Source organism: Cyprinodon tularosa, unplaced genomic scaffold (assembly GCF_016077235.1).
Source record: "Cyprinodon tularosa strain WSP-4 unplaced genomic scaffold, ASM1607723v1 ctg474, whole genome shotgun sequence".
Classification (NCBI taxonomy): Eukaryota; Metazoa; Chordata; class Actinopteri; order Cyprinodontiformes; family Cyprinodontidae; genus Cyprinodon; species Cyprinodon tularosa.
Genome location: NW_024039201.1, coordinates 954,678 through 977,683, shown reverse-complemented (window position 1 = coordinate 977,683; position 23,006 = coordinate 954,678). Strand labels below are relative to the sequence as shown.

Genomic DNA, 23,006 nt, shown 5'->3' with positions numbered 1-23,006 from the left:
CCTTCTCAGAAAGAGAGGAATTTCAGTCATTTAATCTCTGTCACTCTAAGAAATTATCTAAATTACTCTGCAGCTAAAACTCATCGGCAGGAATTTTCAGGCCAATGTAGGAGAGTGGGGTTACTCTATGAATCTTTGGGAATATCGCACAGACCTCGACCATTATCCACAGTAGGTGAACATGGCTCAGTGTTTGCCTAATTTTATACCGGCTGAAAGGTTTGGTGTTTATTTTTCACCTCTGAATGGATACATGTTTGTTGTATCAGAAATCTCCACTTATTTTCTGCTAGAAAAATGCTGCCTTTATTTCCTGATGAGTGTATCCATATTGTGACTGTGTGTTAAGTCTCTTATTTAGGTGTTCCACCTTTGCAGTCCTCCAAACCAGTCCATTACCATAAATATGGGCTAGTTTTAAAGTTTAATTAGGCATTCAGAAAAAAAGGCTCAATCTAGATGCATCAATTAATAGTTATTATTCTTTGACTCTTTCAGCTCATCTTTACATTATTTGGCTTTGTTAGACCCTTCTTTTATAAGCCATTGCTCTACCAGAGTAGTGAAAGCTCCAAGCCAGCCGTTGTAGCCCATGATCCAGCAACCGGTATGGCCTCCTTTATGGTCAGCCGGTAGGGCCTCCTTTATCGCCACCCCGTAGCGCCTCCTTGATAATCATCTGTGAATCTTGGCTTTAGCTCAATCGCCTGATGGGATCTAGACTCCTTGGTAGATGGAGAAGTGCTATAAATGCAGGGTCGCCAGGTTCTGTGGCTGGAGTTGAATGGTTGTTCTTGTTTTGTCACATCTTTTGTTGCCATGATAAAATCTTCTCAATTACTCTGTTCCCTATCCTACAGTTTTATTAAATCAAAGCTTTGTCACCTTTACCCACCCAGAGAGGTGTTGAGCCTTTGGAGAATTTCTGAAGAAGAGCAGCACAGCGTTACAACAGTAGGCATGGCATTATTTGGAGGGCTGTTGGGTCGGAAGACCCACTGTCTCCAGGACAATCAAAGTTTAGAACAACTGATTCGAACCACTCCTTTCACCCTGCCTCTTTGTTTTCCTTTGTACGTACTGCTTCTTAGCTGGTTAGAGCAGTAATGATGCATCCTGGGAACAGTGTCCCTGCATAATTTATTAACCAGGATTTATTAGCCACAGAATTAATTTGTTGAAGGGGTGGGGATTCAGATTCTTGTTTTGAATTTATTTTTACGGTTGCATTGTCACTCCCCAGTGATCTATTTCTCCCCATCAGCCACCTACACATCTCATAATTGGCCAACTTATTTTCATTTTTGGCGAAAAAGGTGGGGGTGAGGGAGTTGTGAGTGACTAAAATTATTGTTTAGTTACAGCAGGTATCCAAAACAGATACAGATTTGCAACTGATTGATGGTTCGTGGAGTCTCTCCGGAGTTCACAAAAGTTTTCTTTAGAGAAGACTGACTGAGAAATGCAGCAGGTGAACATTTGGAAATCATTAAACTCTGGGTAAAACGAAAGTTACGTATGTAACTACGGTTCTATGAATCCCGGATGACCGCCAGAGGGCGGTGCTGAAAGCACTGAATGTTCCCTTCGGGCATGCGCAGTTCGAGTAATTATACCAACAGAGTCACACCTGTGACACCGGATGACCACTCAGAAGCTATATAGCCTGGTGTCATCCTTTGCTCTGCTCCTACAGAATCTTCTCGCAAAAGCAAGGATTCTGAGTGACAGAGAAGCTCTGGCGGTCATCCGGGATTCATAGAACCGTAGTTACATACGTAACTTTCGTTCTATTTCATCCCTACTGACCGCCAGAGGGCGGTGCTGAAAGCACTGAATGACTAATGCCAACGATGTCACAAGGAATCCTGAGCACATACCTCACAGAGGAGGCCCAGCAGAACCTTGTAAAAGGACCTGACCCAGGGGATGAGGGGCAGCCACATTGACACTGTAGAACCTGGTGAAGGTGGTTGGGGAAGCCCATGAAGCAGCAGCACATATAGCTTCCAGCGGAACCCCTCTCAAAGCAGCCCAGGAAGCGGTGACGCTCCTGGTGGAATGTGCTCTCACACCGACTGGCAGGGAGCAGTGACCTGCAGCGTAGGCGTGGCAGATGACACTCACAATCCAATGGGACAGACGCTGTTTAGAAAGAGGACAGCCTAACCTTGGACCCCCATAGCATAGGAAAAGCTGGTCCGAGCGTCTCAGATTGGCGGTGGCTGCAATGTATGCCTCCAACGCTCTTACTGGGCACAACAACTCCGACTCATTCTCAGTTGTACCAGATTGAGGCTGAAACCGAGCGAGCCGCAATGGCTGGTTACGGTGAAAAGGAGACAACACCTTAGGCACAAACGCAGTATTAGGCCACAGGGTAACACCAGAGCCATCTGGATTCCACCTGATACACCTAGGGCTGACAGAAAGAGCATGTAGCTCGCTGACCCTCTTAGCTGAGACGATAGCCATCAGGAAAGCAGCCTTGCAGGAAAGCCACTTGAGTTCTGCTTGTGCCAAAGGCTCGAATGGAGGGTGGCACAGAGCTGTGAGAACCAATGGCAGATCCCAATCTGGGGCTCGTGGGGCTGGCCGCTGGCACAACCTACGAGCACCACGCAGAAAAAGTGAAACCAGTTCATGGCGCCCCACTGTACGGTTGTCAACAGTTCAACTTTAAGGGTCGAAGGAGAGCGGCCCTTATCAAGGAGAGACTGGAGGAACTCCAAAATAGTGGGCACCGAGCAGGAAAGCGGGTTCTCATTGTGGGCAGAGCACCACTGAGAAAAGAGGCGCCATCTGTTAGCATACTGCAGCCGAGTGGAGGAAGCCCTAGCACTCAATACGGTGTGTCTCACGGTGTCTGAACACCCAGTCAGCCTCCCAGGGGCCATGCCCACAGCTGGAGACGTTGAGGGTTGGGGTGCCATATCTATCCCCCCAACTGAGACAGCAGATCCCTCCTTGCTGGAAGACGCCATGGAGTACCGTGACACAGACTCCAAAGCAGCGGGAACCACGGCCGCGCTGGCCAGAACGGAGCTACCAGCAACACTCTGTGGCCCTGCTCGAGAACCCTCCGTAGAGTCGGCCAAACCAGTGACAGGGGTGGAAAGGCATACAGGAGAACCTGCGGCCATGGATGAGCCAGTGCATCCTGGCCCAGTGCGCCCGCCTTCCCGGTTAGGGAATACCATAGGGGGCAATGGGTCGACTCCTCTGTGGCGAACAGATCTACCTCTGCCTGCCCAAAGAGGTTCCAGATTATGCGCACTACGTCGGGGTGAAGAGACCACTCTCCCGGAGCAGGTGCCTGGCGGGATAGAGAGTCCGCAACCTGGTTCTGCCGTCCTGGCAGATACGCTGCGCGCAGGGTACACAGACGGGGATACGCCCATTCCAGGAGATCCCTCGACACCTTCAAGAGACGTGCTGACCTGGTGCCACCTTGGTGGTTTATATGATAAACAACAGAGGTGTTGTCTGTCCGAATCAGCACGTTCCTTCCCTCTAGGTGGGGCAGAAGGCACCTGAGGGCCATGTGCACAGCCCGCAGCTCCAGCACATTTATGTGTTCGGTGCGCTCCCTTGGGTCCCAGAGACCCCGAACAGCTCTGTGTTGCCACACGGCACCCCAGCCCATGAGGCTGGCATCCGTGGTGACCACCTCCCTTCGACACACTACTAGCCCCATTGGAACACCACTGGACAAAAGGGTCCCGTCTCGCCAAGGAGCTAGGGCATGGAGGCAGCTCCTGGTCACCATTAGCCTGCGATGCCTGTGCAGCCTGGCGTCTAGGCGAAAGCTGTTGAGCCATCGCTGCAAAGGACGCAGAAGGAGCAGCCCTAAGGGCACGACACGAGTGACTGATGTCAGTTTGCCCAGCATTCGCAGGAAGGTGATGTAGGGAAACTCCCTGCCCAGTCTGAATCGACGGACAAGCTGGAGTATGTCGTCCACCCTGTGAACAGATGGACGGGCCATCATGGTAGCAGAGTCCAGATGCATCCCAAGAAAGGTGGTTGTCTGAGATGGAACCAGACAACTCTTTGCCAAGTTGACTTTGAGGCCTAACATTGACACATGAAGTAGAAGCTGGGACGTATCCCGAGAGGCAGCTACCTGAGAGGGAGCACAAAGAAGCCAATCGTCCAGGTATGGCAGAATCCTGACTCCGGAGGCCTGTAGAGGAGAGAGGGCTGCTTTCACGCATCGAGTAAACACCCTCGGGGAAAGGGAGAGCCCGAATGGGAGCACCCGGAATTGCCAATGGCGCCCCCGATAGGCGAACCTGAGAAAACGGCGATGTTCTGCCGCAATAGGCACGTGAAAGTAGGCGTCTGTCAGATCTACTGATGTAAACCAATCTCCCGCCACAATGGTCTGAAGGACCTCTGTTATGGTGAGCATGTGGAAGGGAAGGACCTTCAGGTACCGATTCAGTCCCCTTAGATCTAAAATGGGGCGAAAACCGCCGGTCTTCTTGGCCACAAGGAAGTATGTGGAGTAGTAGCCTCTGGGTTGCTGCAGAGGATCTACAGACTCGATTGCCCCCTTGCCCAGGAGGGCGGAAAGCTCCTGGTCTAGTGCCTGAGATTTCACCGGGTGTGTGATGACAGTCATCTTGACCCGGTGTGAGAGTGGGGGCCGCCGTCGGAACTGGAGCCTGTAGCCATTGGTTAAGGTGGCAACCACCCATGGATCTACGGCATGAGCAGCCCAGAAATTCAGCTGCTGATGGGAAAAATGTCCGACGGCTGGCCCGGTGGCATCATCTTCTATCCCCACGGCCCCTGGGGGCTCTGGGGGGAGGGCGTCCAGGATTTGAGGCCCGGGTCTGTCTAACAGGGCGGCAGACTGGCTCACGAAAGTCCCTTCTCGGTCTCTGCCGCACATCATGGGGATAGGAACCCACAGGTCTGCCACCAGTCTGAGGTCGTGGCTGAACGCTGGGGGTAGTGGCAGGGCGGCCCGAACGCTGGGGAAAGGCAGATATGCTCCTGCGAAGGCCGGAAAGCTGCTGGCTAGTCTGACGTGCCTGAGCAGTCCGTTCCAGCGCCTCCAAGGCAGCTGATCCAAACAGCTCCCCTGGTACAACCGGGACACCCCTGAGGTTCCTACGGCATGCTTCAGTCAGAGGAGACTGTGCCAACCAGACCTGTCTACGAGCTTGGACAAGGAAAGACATGACCCGTCCAAGCTCTCTGGTCATCAGCGCGAAGGCCTGCAGCGCTGCGTCACTATAACCAATCGCCGCACTTGCACCACCAGTGTCCTGAACAGATGCAGACAGGGCAAACATGAGGTGCGCCAGGGAATTGCCAAGGCGGCCAGCACGCGCTCCTGCATTGTACGCCTTACAGAGGAGGTCATCTGTAACCCGACATTGAGTCCGCGGGCACCGGACATCAGGACGCAGGGCTTCATCTAGTGACACAATCAGTGAAGCAACTGCTGGTTCAATTGCTGGCATACGGTCCAGGCCGGCCTTCACTGACTCATGCATGGCAGCTAATACACGACCATCCGAGGAGAGACGCGACAGCGCTCTCGGTTCCCGCCAACAGGCGTGTAACTCCTTCAGGTACTCCTCTGATGGAGGTACAGAAAAAGGAGTAGGAGCCCTTCCACGTCTGAAAAAAGCACTGCCAGAGCTGGATGCCTCTCCTTGTGGGAGTTCCAGCTGCAGCTGCTTCAGGGCCATAGACATGACCTCCCGCATGGAACCGTCACCCGGCCTCTCCAACCGCACTCTGAGATGAAAATGAACCAGCCTCAGAGGCTTGAGAGGACCCTGCCTCCTCCTCATCTCTAAAATGAGAAGCGGAGGCAGCCAGAGAGATAACGTCATCCTCTACAACCAGCTCGGGCATTGGTGGGGAAGAGAGCCCAACCACTGGGAGCGAGGGATCAGATTGCCGTGTCTGCAACAAGGACTTCATCTCTGCCAGCTCTGCTGACAACTGCTCCACCCTTGTGGACAGGCCCTGGTCAGGTTTGGCCCGCTTCCTCCGGGGGAGGGGCACAGATGCTGTGGTCCCACCACGGCGCTTAGAACGCTTGGGGGGAACCACCTGCCCAGAGGGCGGAAGGTCCGAGCCCTCCTGGGGGCACAACTGGGCCAACCGGGCCACCCTCACTGCATGGGGCATAAAGCTGCAGTTCATACAGGGGTTCTCAGACAGCGCCTCCAAAAGGTGCTCATGTCCAAGGCAGGTAGGGCACAGGTCGTGGCCATCCTCTGCCTGCAGGGCAGCCCCACAATCTATGCAGCTGTGAGAGCCATCCATGTCGAAGGCCGACAAGGCTTAAAGAACAGAAAGTTATCGAAAATCGGGAGAGGGGGCGCAAACGCAGCCGTCACCAATTACAGCAGAGAAACGAAAGAGGCTGCGAGCACAAGGCAGCCGATACTGGGAGAGGGGGCGAGAACCGCTACCGTCACCAGGTATAAAACCAATAAACCAAAAAAGCTAACAACGTTAGCTGTATGGAAACTTAAGTTGGAAGTAGGAGCGAACAACGCTGCCGTCACCAATTATAGCGGATAAAACAAGAGAGGCTGCGGACACAAGGCGGCCGATACCGGGAGAGGGGGCGAGAACCGCTACCGTCACCAGGTATAAAAGCAATAAACAAAAAAAGCTAACAACGTTAGCTGTATGGCAACTTAAGTAGGGAGTAGGAGCGATAAACGCTGCCGTCACCAATTAAGAGAGCAGACCAACGAAAAGGCTGCAAAAAAAGGTTGATATTGGGAGAGGGGGCGAAAACGCTGCCGTCACCATTTATAATTAAGCAGACCGATGAAGAAGGCTGCAAACAAACCAAAAAAGGCTAACAACGTTAGCCGTCTCCAACTTCGGCAACGAAGTAGACCACACTTGGTTGGGAGAGGGGGCGAAAACCGCGGCCGTCAGTAATTATAGCAGCGCAGACCGGTGAAAAAAAGGATGCAAAAGTAGGGAATATACTGGGAGAGGGGGCGAAAACCGCTGCCGTCACCAGGTATAACACCAACAAACTAAAGAAGCTAACTACGTTAGCCGTATATAACTTCGGCAGTGAAGTTATTCACACTGGGAGTAGGGGCGAAAACGCTGCCGTCACCAGTTCGGAACAAAACAGCACGAAGCTGTAGGTAAAAAGCTAGTCGTGAGCCGGGAGAGGGGGCGCGGACGCTACCATCACCAGCAAACAACTCACTTACCTTCCGTAATCTTCAGAATCGACCCGTTGCAGCCCTGGGAGGGCGGAGAATAACCGCAACTCCGGTCAAGAGACAGGGGCTTCAGACAACGGGGAAGTTAGCGAACCGCTTGCGAGAAGAAAAAAGGAGCAGAGCAAAGGATGACACCAGGCTATATAGCTTCTGAGTGGTCATCCGGTGTCACAGGTGTGACTCTGTTGGTATAATTACTCGAACTGCGCATGCCCGAAGGGAACATTCAGTGCTTTCAGCACCGCCCTCTGGCGGTCAGTAGGGATGAAATAGAACTCCTCCTAGACATTTTCTGCAGTGCTGCCAAAATGAAAAACACTTATTTTAATAATTATTACTGATCAAAAACACCAAAATGCCTTGTATGTAAAAGCTTTTGTATCTTGGAACATCTGTTAATTCCCTCCATCTTTTTTTCCTCCAGGTGACGGAAATGGGAAAGGATTCCCTGCCGTCCTGGCTCCACTGGGATGTCGACAGTAGAATCTTGCGGGGGCTCCCTCTGGATGAGGATAAAGGAGTTCACTACATCTCTCTTACTATTTCCAACCACACAAAGCCCTCCTCTTCCTCCACCTCCTCCTCATCAGAGGTGTTTTCCATCGAGGTGCACCCTGAAGACCACTTTGATTCAGACTCATCTCAGCTGCTGTCCAACCAGGCAGCCGTGGAAGATCACATCCAGCCGTTCACCTGTGGCAACGAGGAGCCAGTCACCATCCTAACGGTGATTCTGGATGCAGATTTAACAAAGATGAACTCCGAGCAGAGGGTGGAGCTCCTTGAAAACATGAGGAGCTTCTCAGGAGTGGAGCTCCAGCACATGAAGATGCTCCCTGTGGTTAATAACAGACTGTTTGACATGTCTGCATTTATGGCAGGACCGGGCAACGCAAAAAAGGTCAGTGGATGAAGATTTACTTTTACATCATTGTATGTCCCAATACTATTGTAAACCTACCAATTGACATATGTCTCACAAGCTGTAGAATGTAATTTCTTCTAATTTTTACAAAATTCTGACTATATTCTTCTACATTCTGGGCACCAGCCTGTGCATCAAAATCTGATTGAAGACACATTCTTGTCTCTTTAGTTTTAGAAACTGGTACCAGTTTGTTGCTGGGATTATAATCAAAGCCAAAACTTGACATTTTCTGATCTTTAGCCACTGTAACATTCCCATTTTTTTTTTTTTACTTTTGTGGATTGTCGGGCTGACGTGTTTAACTAGTAGATCAATTGAGAGTAAAATTAGATGCCCCAAGTCAGTCATTCAGATGTTTCAGCTATAAAAGGTTCCTGCGCTCTACAACTACATCTTGTTCAACATTTGATTTCCTCTACTTAACTTTGAATGAACATTAAAACATGACTTCATATCTTCATTAATGGTGTTTCTTTTCACAGGTTGTTGAGAACGGGGCGCTTCTTTCATGGAAACTTGGCTGCTCATTGGACCGGACCACTGTTCCAAATATAAACAGTGTCCAGGATCCAGCTAAAGAAGGGACAATGTCTGCCAGGTTGGGATACCCTGTGGTTGGATGGCATATTGCTAACAAGAAGCCACATGTCCCAAAGCGCGTGAGAAGGCAGCTGAACATCACTCCCACGCCTATTCTTGCTGTGCTTCCTCCGACAACAGCAGTGGAACCTCCAGTGAGGATTGTCCCAACCCTCTCTTCTCCTTCTATTGCTTCACCTACAGAAAGTTCTGCTCCCCCTGTACGAGGCCCTGTACCCCTTCCTGGAAAGCCTACCAATAAAATTCGTGACCCTATTGCTCACACCCCAACCTTGGGGCCACCTCAACCAACAAGGGTAGTTGAGACCACCAGCACGGTTTCCATTCAGCCAACCATGACCAGGCCAAACTATGTAGAAGCCACTCCCACATTACCCACTCCACCAAAAAAGACCACCAGGAAACCACCTAGAAGGCCCAAAACCACTCCAATGACCCCCAAGTCCACTACCCCCGCCGCAAGTACACCATCACCTGATATCATACATGATCCATTCAATGAAAAGCCAGTACTGAGGAACGCCATAGATCAGGTTAATGCACTAGTGGGCACCTATTTCGAGGTTAAAATTCCCTCTGATACATTCTTTGATAAAGAGGATGGTACAACAGACAAGCTGCGTCTGACCCTGAGAGAGAACCACAAGGATGTGGTTGGAGACGAATCCTGGATCCAGTTCAATACCACCAGCCAGCTGCTGTATGGCCTTCCTGATGTTCAGCACATTGGGAAACATGAGTACTATATGCAGGCAGAAGACAAGGGTGGCCTCAAAGCCATTGACGCCTTTGAAGTCAGAGTAAAACGCTGGCCTCTCAACGACAAAACACCAGTCATATTTACTGCCCGCTTCGAGGGAGAGCCACGTATGATTACTAACAACATTCACAAGAAGATTCTTCTGGTTAAGAAGCTGGCATATGTACTGGGAGACCGCAACAGCAGCACGGTGAGTTTAAGGAATATCAGCAAGGGGTCAATTGTGGTTGAATGGACAAACACCAGCCTCCCCCAGCACCCATGCCCAAAGGAAATACTCAGAGACATGAGCAGGACCCTTGGAGATGCAAGTGGGAAACCCTCACAGAAGTTTAAGAACTACATGGGGCCTGAATTCAGTCCAATTAAGGTTGAGGTGAGGGGCAAAGCAAGCTGCCGAACATACTCCTTCATCCCACCAGCAGAGATTGATATCCCAGAACCTTCTGCAGTTACTCCAGGTCTTGGATCAAGCCGGGACAGCACTGATGATGTCTATCTTCACACAGTAATTCCTGCTGTGGTAGTTGCAGCCATCCTACTCATCGCAGGAATCATTGCGATGATCTGCTACAGGAAGAAGCGGCGGGGCAAGCTCACCATTGAGGATCAAGCCACCTTCATCAAGAAGGGAGTGCCTATCATTTTTGCAGATGAGCTTGATGACTCCAAGCCTCCCCCATCCTCCAGTATGCCCCTGATTCTCCAGGAAGAAAAGCCCCCTCTTCCTCCCCCTGAATATCCCAACATGGCTAGTCCAGAAACGACTCCCCTCAATCAAGAGTTGCTAGGGGAGTACACAGCTCTGCGAGATGAGGATCCAAATGCCCCTCCCTACCAACCACCTCCTCCCTTCACCACTCCCATGGAGGGCAAGGGCTCTCGTCCAAAGAACATGACTCCCTACAGATCTCCACCCCCCTACGTGCCCCCCTAAGACTTATTTGCCCCTCACCTGAAAGGGTGGAGGGATGCTCCAGGAACTGTGCTGGTTTCTGCTGTTTCTGTCTGGACTTTTACAGGAAGATATGTCAAGAGGTGCTAAAGTTCCAAAAACAGGAGATTATGGTTTGGGTGGGGGTATAGGATGTTGGAACTACTTTGAGGGACTACTGGTTCTATGGTAGCCCACATTCTGCAATAGCCTGACAAGTCTCATAACAGTGGGCTTTCGGTTCAACCAAGCTTCTGAGAAGAAACAACAGGGAGCTGCTCTCCCTTCTCAGCATTTTTTCTTAGATTTGAATACTGGATTCTACTTTATTTTCTTCTTTTCCCAATAACACTTTCTTTTTCACTGGACTGAAGTGTTGCCTAACAGCCTTTATTGTGTCCTGCTTTTAAACAACACAAGAAGAGAACAACAAACTGTCGCCAGACCTCTGCTTGGAAACACTCGTCTTCTAAAAACAGCGTCAGATTCTCTTCCAAATCAGAGAATCTCAGATCACCCCTGCAGACGATGCAAGAGACGGGGAGGCCGAAGTGTACACGTGTGAGCGACTATTTGTGTGCGTTTATTCGGATTCATAACGGTTTGCCTTTTAACACTATTTATCTGTTTTTATCCTTATTCACAATGTCTAGTTAGGCTGAGAATAACAAGGTAGCCTAAAAAGATATAGAGAGGAGTAGTCATGTTCTGTTTGTTTTTAAAATCATAAAATTTCTGGAAGACATCTTTTTTCAGGAGGGTAGAATGAATTGCAGAGGACTGATTTATCTTCTGTAATGCTAGACATTTTTTTCTCTTTTCAGTTCTTCTACAATTAAAATCAGCCACAACTTGTCCTGTTGGATAATAAAGACGTAAGAAAAAAATGAGTGGGGTGGGCCTCATGGTCTCAGCTGCTGACCACAAACAATTCAACCAAAAAATGCATCCCAGCTGACAAAGTTACCCAATATTATAACCACAGTGGCAAGGAAATACTATGGAATTTTCTCTTAGTTAACATTGATAACATTGGAGACCAGTTTTGGTGAGAATAAAAACACAAACGTTAAAAAAGTATATCCTCTTAGTACATACTGTGCCTTTAGGTTTTATAAACTATTAAAAAAAGGTCAGAATCACCCATGTTTAGGACTTTTGGAGTGGTCTAAAGAGGAGATGGATTTCCAGTCAGAAATTTTCCATTGAAATTTGGTACCTGTTAACTTGTACCTTATAGTACATGTTTCTGAGCATGGATTAGGTTATTTCCTAGTGATTCTACAATTTCCATAATCTTTATAATTTGATCTGGAAATGTTTCCATCTTTGGTCTCTAAATAAATAACTCCCAATTTCTAACATCTTCAAAACAGAGCATGTATAAATCCATTGCTATCTGGTTCCACCAACCCTGCTAATTACCAATACACTCCCTAAAGTTTTTCTTTTAGAACAAAGAAGGAATAGCCCAATTAGATTTTGGTCCACATGTTGTGGTTAGAAATCACTGTCGGTGATTCGCACAGAGACAGAAGGTACATCATAGTTTTAGTGGGCAGTGTTGCCAGCCCCTGATACGTTCACATTGTGCAGTTCTTAAAAAGGTTGGGTTTAGCTGTTTTTACATGATGAAAGTATATCTGTAGCCTATGTCTCACAGGCTGCACAATGAAACCAATCAGCCTCATGTATACCCACAATGTGACCCTGAGAAAACTCCGTCGGGTGCTGGTTATGATGCTTTGCATTTTACAGCCTGTACCTGACTGTCAGACTAACCATCTGACAATCATTCGGCTCCACTCTTGATGCCACCACTGTTGCCCTCTTATTTGCATTATAAATGCGAGATTTCCTGTGATTGGGATCCAAACACTACTCTGCATGTGTACCATCTAACTGGACAATCCCTTCTGAGTTCTTAATGTTTTTTGTCAGCATTATAGTATTGGTTAAGATTATATTCCATAGATGTCCAGCCCAGCCTTTTTTTTCTCCAGTACAAACAACCCAGGATGTTCTCAAAGCCAGGGATAGATATTTTTCTATGTGCCACTGGGACTCTCCCAGAATTGTACCTTTTTTTTTTTTTTTTTTTTTTTTTCCTGAACACAACAGAGGTGATTTCGGCTGAGATTTAGAAAAGGAAAGATTGATTCTAACCAGTAGCTCCCAGAATAATTTTCTACTTTTTAGTACAGCCTCAAATTGTTTATTAAAATGATCTCAATTGATAGTCTCCTATGATTTGTTAAAGTTTTAGTTTAGTTCATTCATGATTCAGTTATTTACACTTTGTTTTTTGTTTTGTTTTTTGGCATGGGTCACATTTTGGTGTGTTTGTGTCTCTAATGTATCTCCTGAACACAAAGACGGAAGGACCCGTGCGTTCTGTTTTAGTTCTCCACCCTTCTGTCCGAGTTTGGATTGAAAATGACCCTTTGCAATAACGGTGTACGGTGCGGTTCGTGAAAAGACTGCACCATGCAGCCTCACACGAGTGACTCGGTCATGACGGTTTTTGCAGGAAGCCAAGGCTTTTTTTGCTTATCGAGTGTGCATTGTAATAATAAAACCAACTGGTACCTTAATCAAACTAATGCCCACCTTGTCTTTATTTCATTCACCTAGTCTTTGTAGGATCTGCTGGGAGTTCTCTGGCCATGATGTCTTGTCCTTTCGTATTGCTAAACCTAACCTGACTGTCTGTGGGGAAGCTTTTCAATCCTTTGGGCTTCCCTTCTGCTCCAACTTATCCTTGAATTGATTAACTCACCTGTCTGAAGCCCGCACGAGATTTTAGCTCCTGTAAAAGCTTTATGCTGTTGGGAACGATGATACTGCTGTCCATTTTTTTTTCTTCAAGATTGTTTGACTGGTTAAGCGATTAGCTCCGGAAACTCCGTCTGATGAATTTGCTGTATTTACAAACTGAATACAAATGATTTGCGCTGATATTGATCAGATTGATTATTTGTAAACAGTTTACCTTCTCCTTTGCCCCATGCTGATAAGGCATGACAGAGTTTAATTTCGAGGAGGGTGAAGCAATGATGGATGAATTCCTGATGCGTCTTCGGTTACTGAGTTGAAGAAACAGACCTCAGGGATGATCAAGATTAATGAAGGATTGATCTTAGTTTGATTGGGGCAAAATGTGAGGTGAGTCTCTGCTGTCCAAATAAATCAGCAATATGTTTAGCTGGCGTAATGTGGGTCAATCAGCAAATCCCTGGCTGCAAACAAGGTAAAACTGAAAGAATTGGCTCCTGTTTAGTCAGAAAACATAATTTTTTTTTTAGATTATTGGGTTCTAATCCAGCAAAATTTCACAAGTTTTTTTGTTTTTTTCTACGAGGTAAATGACATTAAAAAAAACAAAACAACTTTCATCCCATATTACACCGCAGCTCAAATCTGGAGATGACTAGTGGTTTAAGATGACTTTGCAAAGGCTGAGCTTGAAGAAACGGCTTTCTATATGACTCAGTGACAGATTTAGGTCTGTTAACCTCCCCAACCCACACACACACGGATATAGGCTTTTAAATGGATGTTCTGTTCTGTCAAAGCCAGAGGTTTTCACATTTGCCACATCAATCTAAGGTTTGGATGATGACCTTTTATTCGTAAAAGCTAGACCTTTTAGCACTTGTCAAAAGACTTGTGGTTGATTCATTAATGCTTGCAAGTTGTGGCTTTTTCAAGGATGTATATATCTGTGTGTGTGTGTGTTTATATATAAATATACAGTGGGGCAAAAAAGTATTTAGTCAGCCACCAATAGTGCAAGTTCTCCCACTCAAAAAGATGAGGGCGGTAATTTTCATCATAGATATACCTCAACTATGAGAGACAAAATGAGAAAGAAAAATCCAGAAAATCACATTGATTTTTTTAAGAATTTATTTGCAAATTATGGTGGAAAATAAGTATTTGGTCAATAACAAAAGTTAATCTCAATACTTTGTTATATACCCTTTGTTGGCAATGACAGAGATCAAACGTTTTCTGTAAGTCTTCACAATGTTTTCACACACTGTTGCTGGTATTTTGGCCCATTCCACCATGCAGATCTCCTCTAGAGCAGTGATGTTCTGGGGCTGTCGCTGGGCAACACGGACTTTCAACTCACTCCAAAGATTTTCTATGGGGTTGAGATCTGGAGACTGGCTAGGCCACTCCAGGACCTTGAAATGCTTCTTACGAAGCCACTCCTTCGTTACCCGGGCGGTGTGTTTGGGATCATTGTCATGCTGAAAGACCCAGCCACGTTTCATCTTCAATGCCCTTGCTGATGGAAGGAGGTTTTCACTCAAAATTTGACGATACATGGCCCCATTCATTCTTTCCTTCACACGGATCACCACCCCCATGCTTCACTGTAGGTATGGTGTTCTTTGGATGCAACTCAGCATTCTCTCTCCTCCAAACATGACGAGTAGAGTTTTTACCAAAAAGTTCTATTTTGGTTTCACCTGACCATATGATATTCTCCCAGTCATCGTCTGGATCATCCAAATGCTCTCTAGCAAACTTGAGACGGGCTTTGACATGTACTGGCTTAAGCAGGGGGACATGTCTGGCACTGCAGGATTTGAGTCCCTGGCAGCGTAGTGTGTTACTGATGGTAGCCTTTGTTACTTTGGTCCCAGCTCTCTCCAGGTCATTCACTAGGTCCCCCTGTGTGGTTCTGGGATTTTTACTCACCGTTCTTGTGATAATTTTGACCCCACGGGGTGAGATCTTGCGTGGAGCCCCAGATCGAGGAAGATTATCAGTGGTCTTGTATGTTTTCCATTTTCTAATAATTGATCCCACAGTTGATTTCTTCACACCAAGCTGTTTACCTATTGCAGATTCAGACTTCCCAGCCTGGTGCAGGTCTATCATTTTGTTTCGGGTGTCCTTTGACAGCTCTCTAGTTTTGGCCATGGTGGAGTTTAGAGTGTGACTGTTTGAGGTTGTGGACAGGTGTCTTTTATACTGATAATGGGTTCAAACAGGTGCCATTAATGAAGATAACGAGTGGAGGACAGAGGAGCCTCTTACAGAAGAAGTTACAGGTCTGTGAGAGCAAGAAATCTTGCTTGTTTGTAACTGACCAAATACTTATTTTCCACCATATTTTGCAAATAAATTCTTTAAAAATCAGACAATATGATTTTCTGGATTTTTTTTTTCTAATTTTGTCTCTCATAGTTGAGGTATATCTATGATGAAAATTACCGGCCTCTCTCATCTTTTTGAGTGGGAGAACTTGCACTATTGGTGGCTGACTAAATACTTTTTTGCCCCACTGTATATATATATTTTTAAACATCCTACAGATTTTGTTCTGTTCACCATCTTTTAGCTAAACCTGGATTTGAGCAACAATCCATGCTTGTTTCTTTAAGATATCAACATATCCCTACTTTTGCTAGAGATCAGCTTACCCGTGGGTTGGGGGTTAGTGGGCTATTTCCCCTTGAAGATGCTCATGCCTCTGTTTATTCCCAGTTCTTTTGCCTGGAGTGATCACTCTCCATCCTAAAAAGGACATCTCTCAAACAACACTTAAAATGTATCATGATTTAATCCAAGTTTAGCAGATGGTGCTGGGCTCATGTCTTGTGTCAAAAGAACGAAGATAAAGCCTAATGATGATTCCTGTTGGTCCTTATACTGCAGTTATATTAGTAAACTCTGTCATGCCAAGTTGGTGTCACTCTGACAGGGTGTGTCATTATGTCCAACCCCTATATCGTATCTGGCCCGATCGCTCTTCACTGCCATAGCTACAGGCATATGTTCCCTTTTATTAAACCTGGCCCTTGAAAAGAGTAACCGTTTTATTATCTACATAGGCTATTATATCTATATAGGCCGACTCATATCTTCCCATTCTTTTCTGCTAAGCTTGTGACTTGGTAATGATGATCATTTATATTCTGACAAAAGGGGTCTCTGCTTCAACAAATCCAATTTCTGAGGGAGATATAATAAACATTACGATTTATGTATTATACTATGGGTAGGAAAAATAATTAATGGAGAAATATATATTTCTATATTTAACAACCTAGGTGTTTCAGAATTAAACAAGCCTTTAGGGTTGATAAAGATTATTCCTAACATTAACCTATTTACCTCTGAGCAGGAGACAAACTTCCAGGCAATAAACACAAGAAGCAGCAGCAATTCAATCAATAGTGTTAAATCTTAATGGGGTCGTACCAGTCCATTTAGTTTCTATACATAAAAAGCTGCTAATAAAGTTCTATGGCTAGTTTAACTTCTTCAAAACTCAATATTTAAAGGGCCAATTGAATGAAACTACTTTATACTATAGAATACAATTACGGTTTCACAGTTTTCAACACATCCATTGTACAAATTCCTTTTTATAAAAGCTGCAAAAAAAATGCATCCACTCATCACTATTTTATTGCAGCAAGGAGTAAGAAAATGCATGCTATTGTAAGATTTTTTTTTTTCAAATTTTTTTTTGTGTGTCCTGTTTTGCCAATATTGCTGTTGGAATAGATGTTGCTAAATATCTACAAACTTGTTATATGAAAACATATTTGATGTAAATCAGAACAAACTGATATAAAATAGATTGTAATACTGCAAGTAAAAACTGCAATATCATGAGCTGAAAGGGCATTTAAAAGTTGTAAATCCATTGAACCCCTGAAATGTGCACTTGCCTCTATATACTTTATAAAGAACCTCAGATTTCTGGTAATCCATTTTGTTTCATTTATTTTGTTGTGAATTTAGCTTCATTAGAGCCGATGTTTTAGAGTTCATGCAGGTACTTTTTTTATGGATTATATCGTGTTATGGTCTGACGAACCATTTCGCTAGATATGTCTGCATTGCTGTACTATTTATATATATTTGGATATCTGCACCAGGAGATGAGGGTGACAATAAAAAAGATAAGCTCAAAAAAGAAGTGGGTAAAAAAAACTGCGCTATGATTTATGTCTGACTGATCCCAGAGCTTGCAGGGCTACTATGTGGTAGTTAGTGGTCAAAAGCATTAAGTAAATTTTTAATTTCTTTTGAAAATGTTGCAAATTCTGGAAAAGGTCTAGAGAACACTCATAAATCCAAGGCTCTAAGGTCTAGTAAGAAATTTCCTATTTGACCTTATCAAAATAAGTGATGATCTCAAAGCCATGGCATCTGCTGCTGTTTGTCCTCTATCAAGTACAAATTCAGAGCAGCCATCTTCGTTTTATAGAGCTTTAAGCTTCATTCTGTTGAAAATCTTTATTGAGATGCTCATTTTATTTCCCAGCAGGGCTTAGTACTGGCCCACTGTGCCAACAAAACCAATATCTCCTTTAATCACCATTAAGGCTATATTTTATGGTTTTCTGTGTAGGTCTGAAGCATCAAACGACAGAGTGAATTCTTCTGGTTAAAACCAGCTTCTGAAAATGTTCTCCATATAAAAGAGGAAAGAAAAAGGCCCATTTTCGGTTGAGTCAGCCCTCTGATAGATTATTAGTTCTCTGTGGAGTTGTGACAGGCTTTATGAGATGTAATTTTAGCTGACTGAATCAGTTTTTGTCAGTAATTGAACAAAGCCATGAAAGGCAGCAGATTGTACCGTTTGTCGGTTGTTCAGTTCATTGTTTGAGAAAAAGCTTTGGTGACCGGGGCTTCATTCTTACAGGTCTATTGGAGGGAAGGTTGATTAAATCCCTCTGAAACCCACACAGAGAGTAAAGACTTTCCTGGATTTCTATTACAGAAGGGAAAAAAATGTGTGCTCCTGAAGTCTGTTGGCGAGTTATAGCTCTGCACCAAACACACCGATCGAGACTTTAAATTGGAAATAAATTGACCATCAATCCAAGGGAAACTCTTCAGCAGTTCAGTATGTCTCCAGTTTTATCATGACTACATAATCACACCGTTATCCTTCACATTTAACCTGTTCAGTGCCTGACAAGACTTAATTTGAGCAGAACCTTGCACTAAAAGGATTTTGGCCCATTCCTCCTGGCAGAGCTGGTTTAACTGGGTCAGGTTTTTTTCAGACGTATTGCTTCTACACAACCTTAAGCTCTGTCCACAGATGTTTTCAAAGACTGATATAAGAACTTTGTGATGGATTCACATAGATGTCATTATGCCACTTTGTAGGTCACTATATATTCATCATATATTTCATCATATGCCTATAGATAACTTTGGAGGACTTAGAATAGCAGTGTGTATACATAATACATCCACAGATGTACCTGTATTAGAAGCTAATGTGAATTAACCAATTAAAGCATGTCACACAATGACATTATCATCATCTGGCTTTCCCAATTTCTTTTAGGGCATAATAATGTTAAAGTCTGCAAAAAGTTGACTGTTGAGTCTAAAAAAATTCCTGTCTGGAAATAGAAGACCCACATGGAGAACTTGGATTACGTCAGCAAAGCTCTGGATCCTGTCTTGGATCAGGAGGCAGTGGAGATTCTTTTTTACCTGCACCAGAATCCTCATCACCAGACCGGGAGGAATTAAAGCTCAGCCAGGCTTGTGTTTCACACATTCACTTGTTCTCAACTTTTAAATGTTGTTTTTCTTTAGTTCTTGCTTTTGTCTTTGCTATTCTGAACAGTGCCTATTGAAAGTGAACCTGTGTTTCAATCCCTTTAGGAACTTATGTGTAAACTAATTAAAGGTCCGTCATTAAGGGCTGGTTATACTCGCTGCAGAAGTGTGTCGCAGTGAGCTTCTCGCAGATATTGTTGATTTATGCCCAATATTGAAGAGTGGTTTGCATTATGTTATTCCACGCCACAATGCTAAAGTGACAATCACGACATGAGGGCGAAAAAGAGTGGGGATCCAGGTGGAAAAAGGTTCCCAGCGTTTCTTATGCTCTTCTAGCTGGTCCAACTTTACGAGTCGTTTTCCGCAATGGTACCAAACAGGAAATGTGCATTGCATAGAGCGGATGTAGATTTGAGCAATCAGAGGACTCCTGTCTGCGGCGCTGTCTGCGGTCACCTACAATTTTGGAGAGGCGCACTAGTTTCTGTGAAAGGGGCAGGGCATATTTTCATTCACTGCAACACACACGCAGATGACCTGGTTTCTGAGTATAAATTTACTGAGTATAACCAGCACTAAAAAGGAGTTCATAAAAATCCTTCAGAAATACATTTTTGTAAAGAAATTGTTGGAGGGTTTTTTTTTTTAGTTTAATATTTTAGTGCAATAAAGATATGTAGTGGATAACTTTAAACTAGGTAGAGACAATAAGTGGTTGTCTGCCCACACATACTTAACCGAATATAAGAAAATAACCAAAAGTCTAATGGTAAATCTTTGCTGCTTTATTTGAGTGGGATAAGTCTATTACTTTCGGGGTCCCAGGTTGGAATCCTGGTTGAGTCAGGATGTATTTAGCATTTAAATCTCTGAGCTCAGCTGTATGTTCAGGATAAACCAGACAGCAGTGAGACCATATTAGACTAGGAGGCAGTTCTCCTATTATCTGGCTGCATATGTTGTTATCTGTAAACCAATCCAGATCCGTCTGTCTTCATGTGACGAGCAGGCACTCCAAGGCGCCACACTTGTCTGATTCCCAGCCGTTTTAATAGAACTGCTTTCCAATCCCTCAACTTGTCATAGTGAGTGTTCTTGACCTTGTCTCCCAGCTGAGGGGGGTGAATAAACTCCCCCATCCCATCCTTTACACCCCAGCCCTCATGCTCCCTCCTTTTCCTCTCAACTCCTTCTAAACTTCCCATTTGTTCCTTCTGTAAACCATATAATGGGTTCTTGTCTTTAAAGCGCTCTCATGTCGCTCTTCCTTTTTTGCTGGATATGAAAGGCTTAGGCTGATGAGAAGTCCTCTTCAAAACCCCTCGTTTCAGACTGTGCAGCTCTTCAGATTTCTTTTGAATCGGTATTCTGGAACTAATGCATTTGGATAAAATTTTTATTCCAGCTGCTTTTTTCTTGATTCAACTTTAGTTTAGCTTGATAGTTGAAAGATTACGTCAAAACAAAACAGGAGAGCTTTGGTTTCCATTAGCTCAATTTATGCAGCCGCACTACAACAAGCAGACTGGAGCCCATCTCATCACTGAGATGATCCAACATGCAAAACAAAGTAAACAGAGGGCTTTGACTAAAGGAGTGTGGGTCCAGCAGAGCCCATGTCTTCTGATCTCCCGTCTCATCTGTCTTCTTATCGCTTCCATTTCTTTGCCTGCCATTAAAAGCACCAGTTAACCGTCGGATACAGAAGGATTTTGTGAATATGATGACGGTGTCCTGTGATCGTATACACACATAATGCATTCATACATAAAGAAGAGGGATTAAAGATGAAAGATGTGGAACTCCTCTCTGCCTCATTCCTTCATCTCCCACCGTGGTGTCTGCTGATCTTCTCTGCAGCAGAATGACTCAGAAAGCTTAATGTGCAGCTGGGATACTTTGCATATTGATGGGAAAATAAATAGGCCACACAAACAACGCATGCCCTCAGATAGATATTTGAAGTGTGACAGAGAGGAATAAATCACACACCTGTGGAAAAACGCTGAATGCAATCTTAACATCAATGCGTCAGTTCAGTGAGACCCTCAGATCCATAACAGGATGTTCAGAGCAAACTGGTTCCGGTGTCATTGTTTTCTTAACAGTGTTTCTGGTTTTGTTGCAGCACCAACTCTATGCTAGTTTGGAGGAGAGAACTGTTTTTAGGATCTGGAGGATGAGTCTCAGAGATGTACAACCTTTCAAACTTTTAAGTTCAAATCTGCCACAGTGAGAAATTCAGATTAATTCTGAAGTTCAGGCTCTCATTTGCTAATGATTTTCATTTACTTTGCATGTCTTTTGTTTTCCACTGATGTTTCTCTGACTCGCATCTGTCTGCAAACTACACCTCTACAGAAGGCTTCATTCAGGACCTCTGTCCCTACCTACTTGAGAAACTGCAACAACGACACAATGTCTTTTATTCAAATACACGTTTAAAGGTGTTGTGAGTGATGTGTATTTATGTAGGACTTAAAAAAGCTAGACTTTGCCTCAGAGATAAGCTTAAGGGCTCCATCATCCAGAGATTAGCTGCTGCTACTCCTTAGAAGGCACCACCCCATCTTCTCTTCAAAGGTTTTACAGATATATCCAACTAGGAGGAGACCCAGAACTCCCTCCTGATCTCAGATGACCTTGGTTAGTTGATGGAGACAGTCGCTGAGAAGAACAATATCTTTTTTCCCTTCTTGTCTTCTTACCGCAGTAGATGACCTTTGATAAGCAGATGACAGTAAATGGAAGGAAGTTACCCACAGTGCAGACATTAAGCTGCTGTGTAGAATAAAGAACTCATCATTTTGCTCCTGCCCCACAACACAGAATGCAACATGAGCTTTTGGTTTCACAAACAACCGGAATTAACTTGAAGGTTGGAAGTATTGTAAGGTTCTGGGTTTGAATCCTAGACAGGATCTTTCTGACCAGGTTCTCACATGGTCATCCAGTTCCCCTCCCATATTTAGACATGGCCTTAGATGTGTTTCCATTAGGGTGATGTCCTTTTTCTCTCTGTGGTGGTTGGACATGATTAAAACTAGTACCTCAGCTATCCAGATCCAAACTGAGAGGTTACTTTCCCTTCTCTCTCTTTTAAGCAACTTTAAAGGGATTCGCAACTAGCTGAACATGTTGACCTAAATATGTGATTTTCCTAATAATTTAAAAATTACAACTTGTGATATCTAAAACTAAAAATTACTCAAAAATTATATATCCTATTTTATATGTTTCACCTTTTGTGGTCATCATTCATTCACTTGTGTTATGGATGCTGGGTTGATGATGAAGTTAGGCCTCACTGGACAGGAAGCTGCATAGTAATAAAGGGAAGGCTAACATTACCTAAGCACATTACGTTTGAGTGGTGTAAATTTAAAGAATGCCACACTGTCTCATATTTCTCATATTGTGAAATTTTAAGAGCAAATTAGAAATCTATTAATAACTAGAACCTGAAGTTATAGTTAATTAATATGTCATTCAAATCAAGGGTAAAACCAAACAATGAATAAAATAAATGATTGACATTTAGCTCAATTACCAGGTGTTATTAACAGTCTACCTTTGTGGCTGGACATTTTGGACTGGCTGTTCAAATCCAAGATGTCTTCACCATCAGTAAATGTCAATAACTTGGTTTATCAGCATTATTAGTTTTTAAACACAAACAATATTTGTCTCTCTCTATTCAAGCTGTTAATTCAAAGAAAGTCGCCTCTGCTCTTATAGACAAGCGGTCACTGCTGTACAAATAATTACAGACAACATTTAAAACAAAAAGAGATGCTTAATTTAACCTAATAATCTCTATCACAATATCATTATGTTAAATGAACTATGCAAACACTACAAGCCACTGGAGTAAACACAAACTACATGAAAGAATCAGAAAACATAAAATAGGTCAAATTAGTTCTTGATGTGGAGTATTTGATGATATTTATTAGCTCACCTGTTGTGATACATTCCCGCAATATATCACCTGTTTTG

General features: G+C 44.4%; 1 protein-coding gene across 2 annotated transcripts in view; it reads left to right on the top strand.

The window, feature by feature from the left end:
• Nucleotides 1-13,047, top strand: part of dag1 (dystroglycan 1) — a 50,362-nt gene extending 37,315 nt beyond the window's left edge. For both annotated transcript variants that reach the window (XM_038301776.1, XM_038301777.1), the window contains exons 3-4: nt 7,651-8,127; nt 8,637-13,047. In XM_038301776.1, the coding sequence (XP_038157704.1) occupies nt 7,651-8,127; nt 8,637-10,451 (2,292 nt within the window). In that variant the 3' untranslated portion in view covers nt 10,452-13,047. The remainder of the gene's footprint in view (nt 1-7,650; nt 8,128-8,636) is intronic.
• Nucleotides 13,048-23,006: the final 9,959 nt, after the last annotated feature.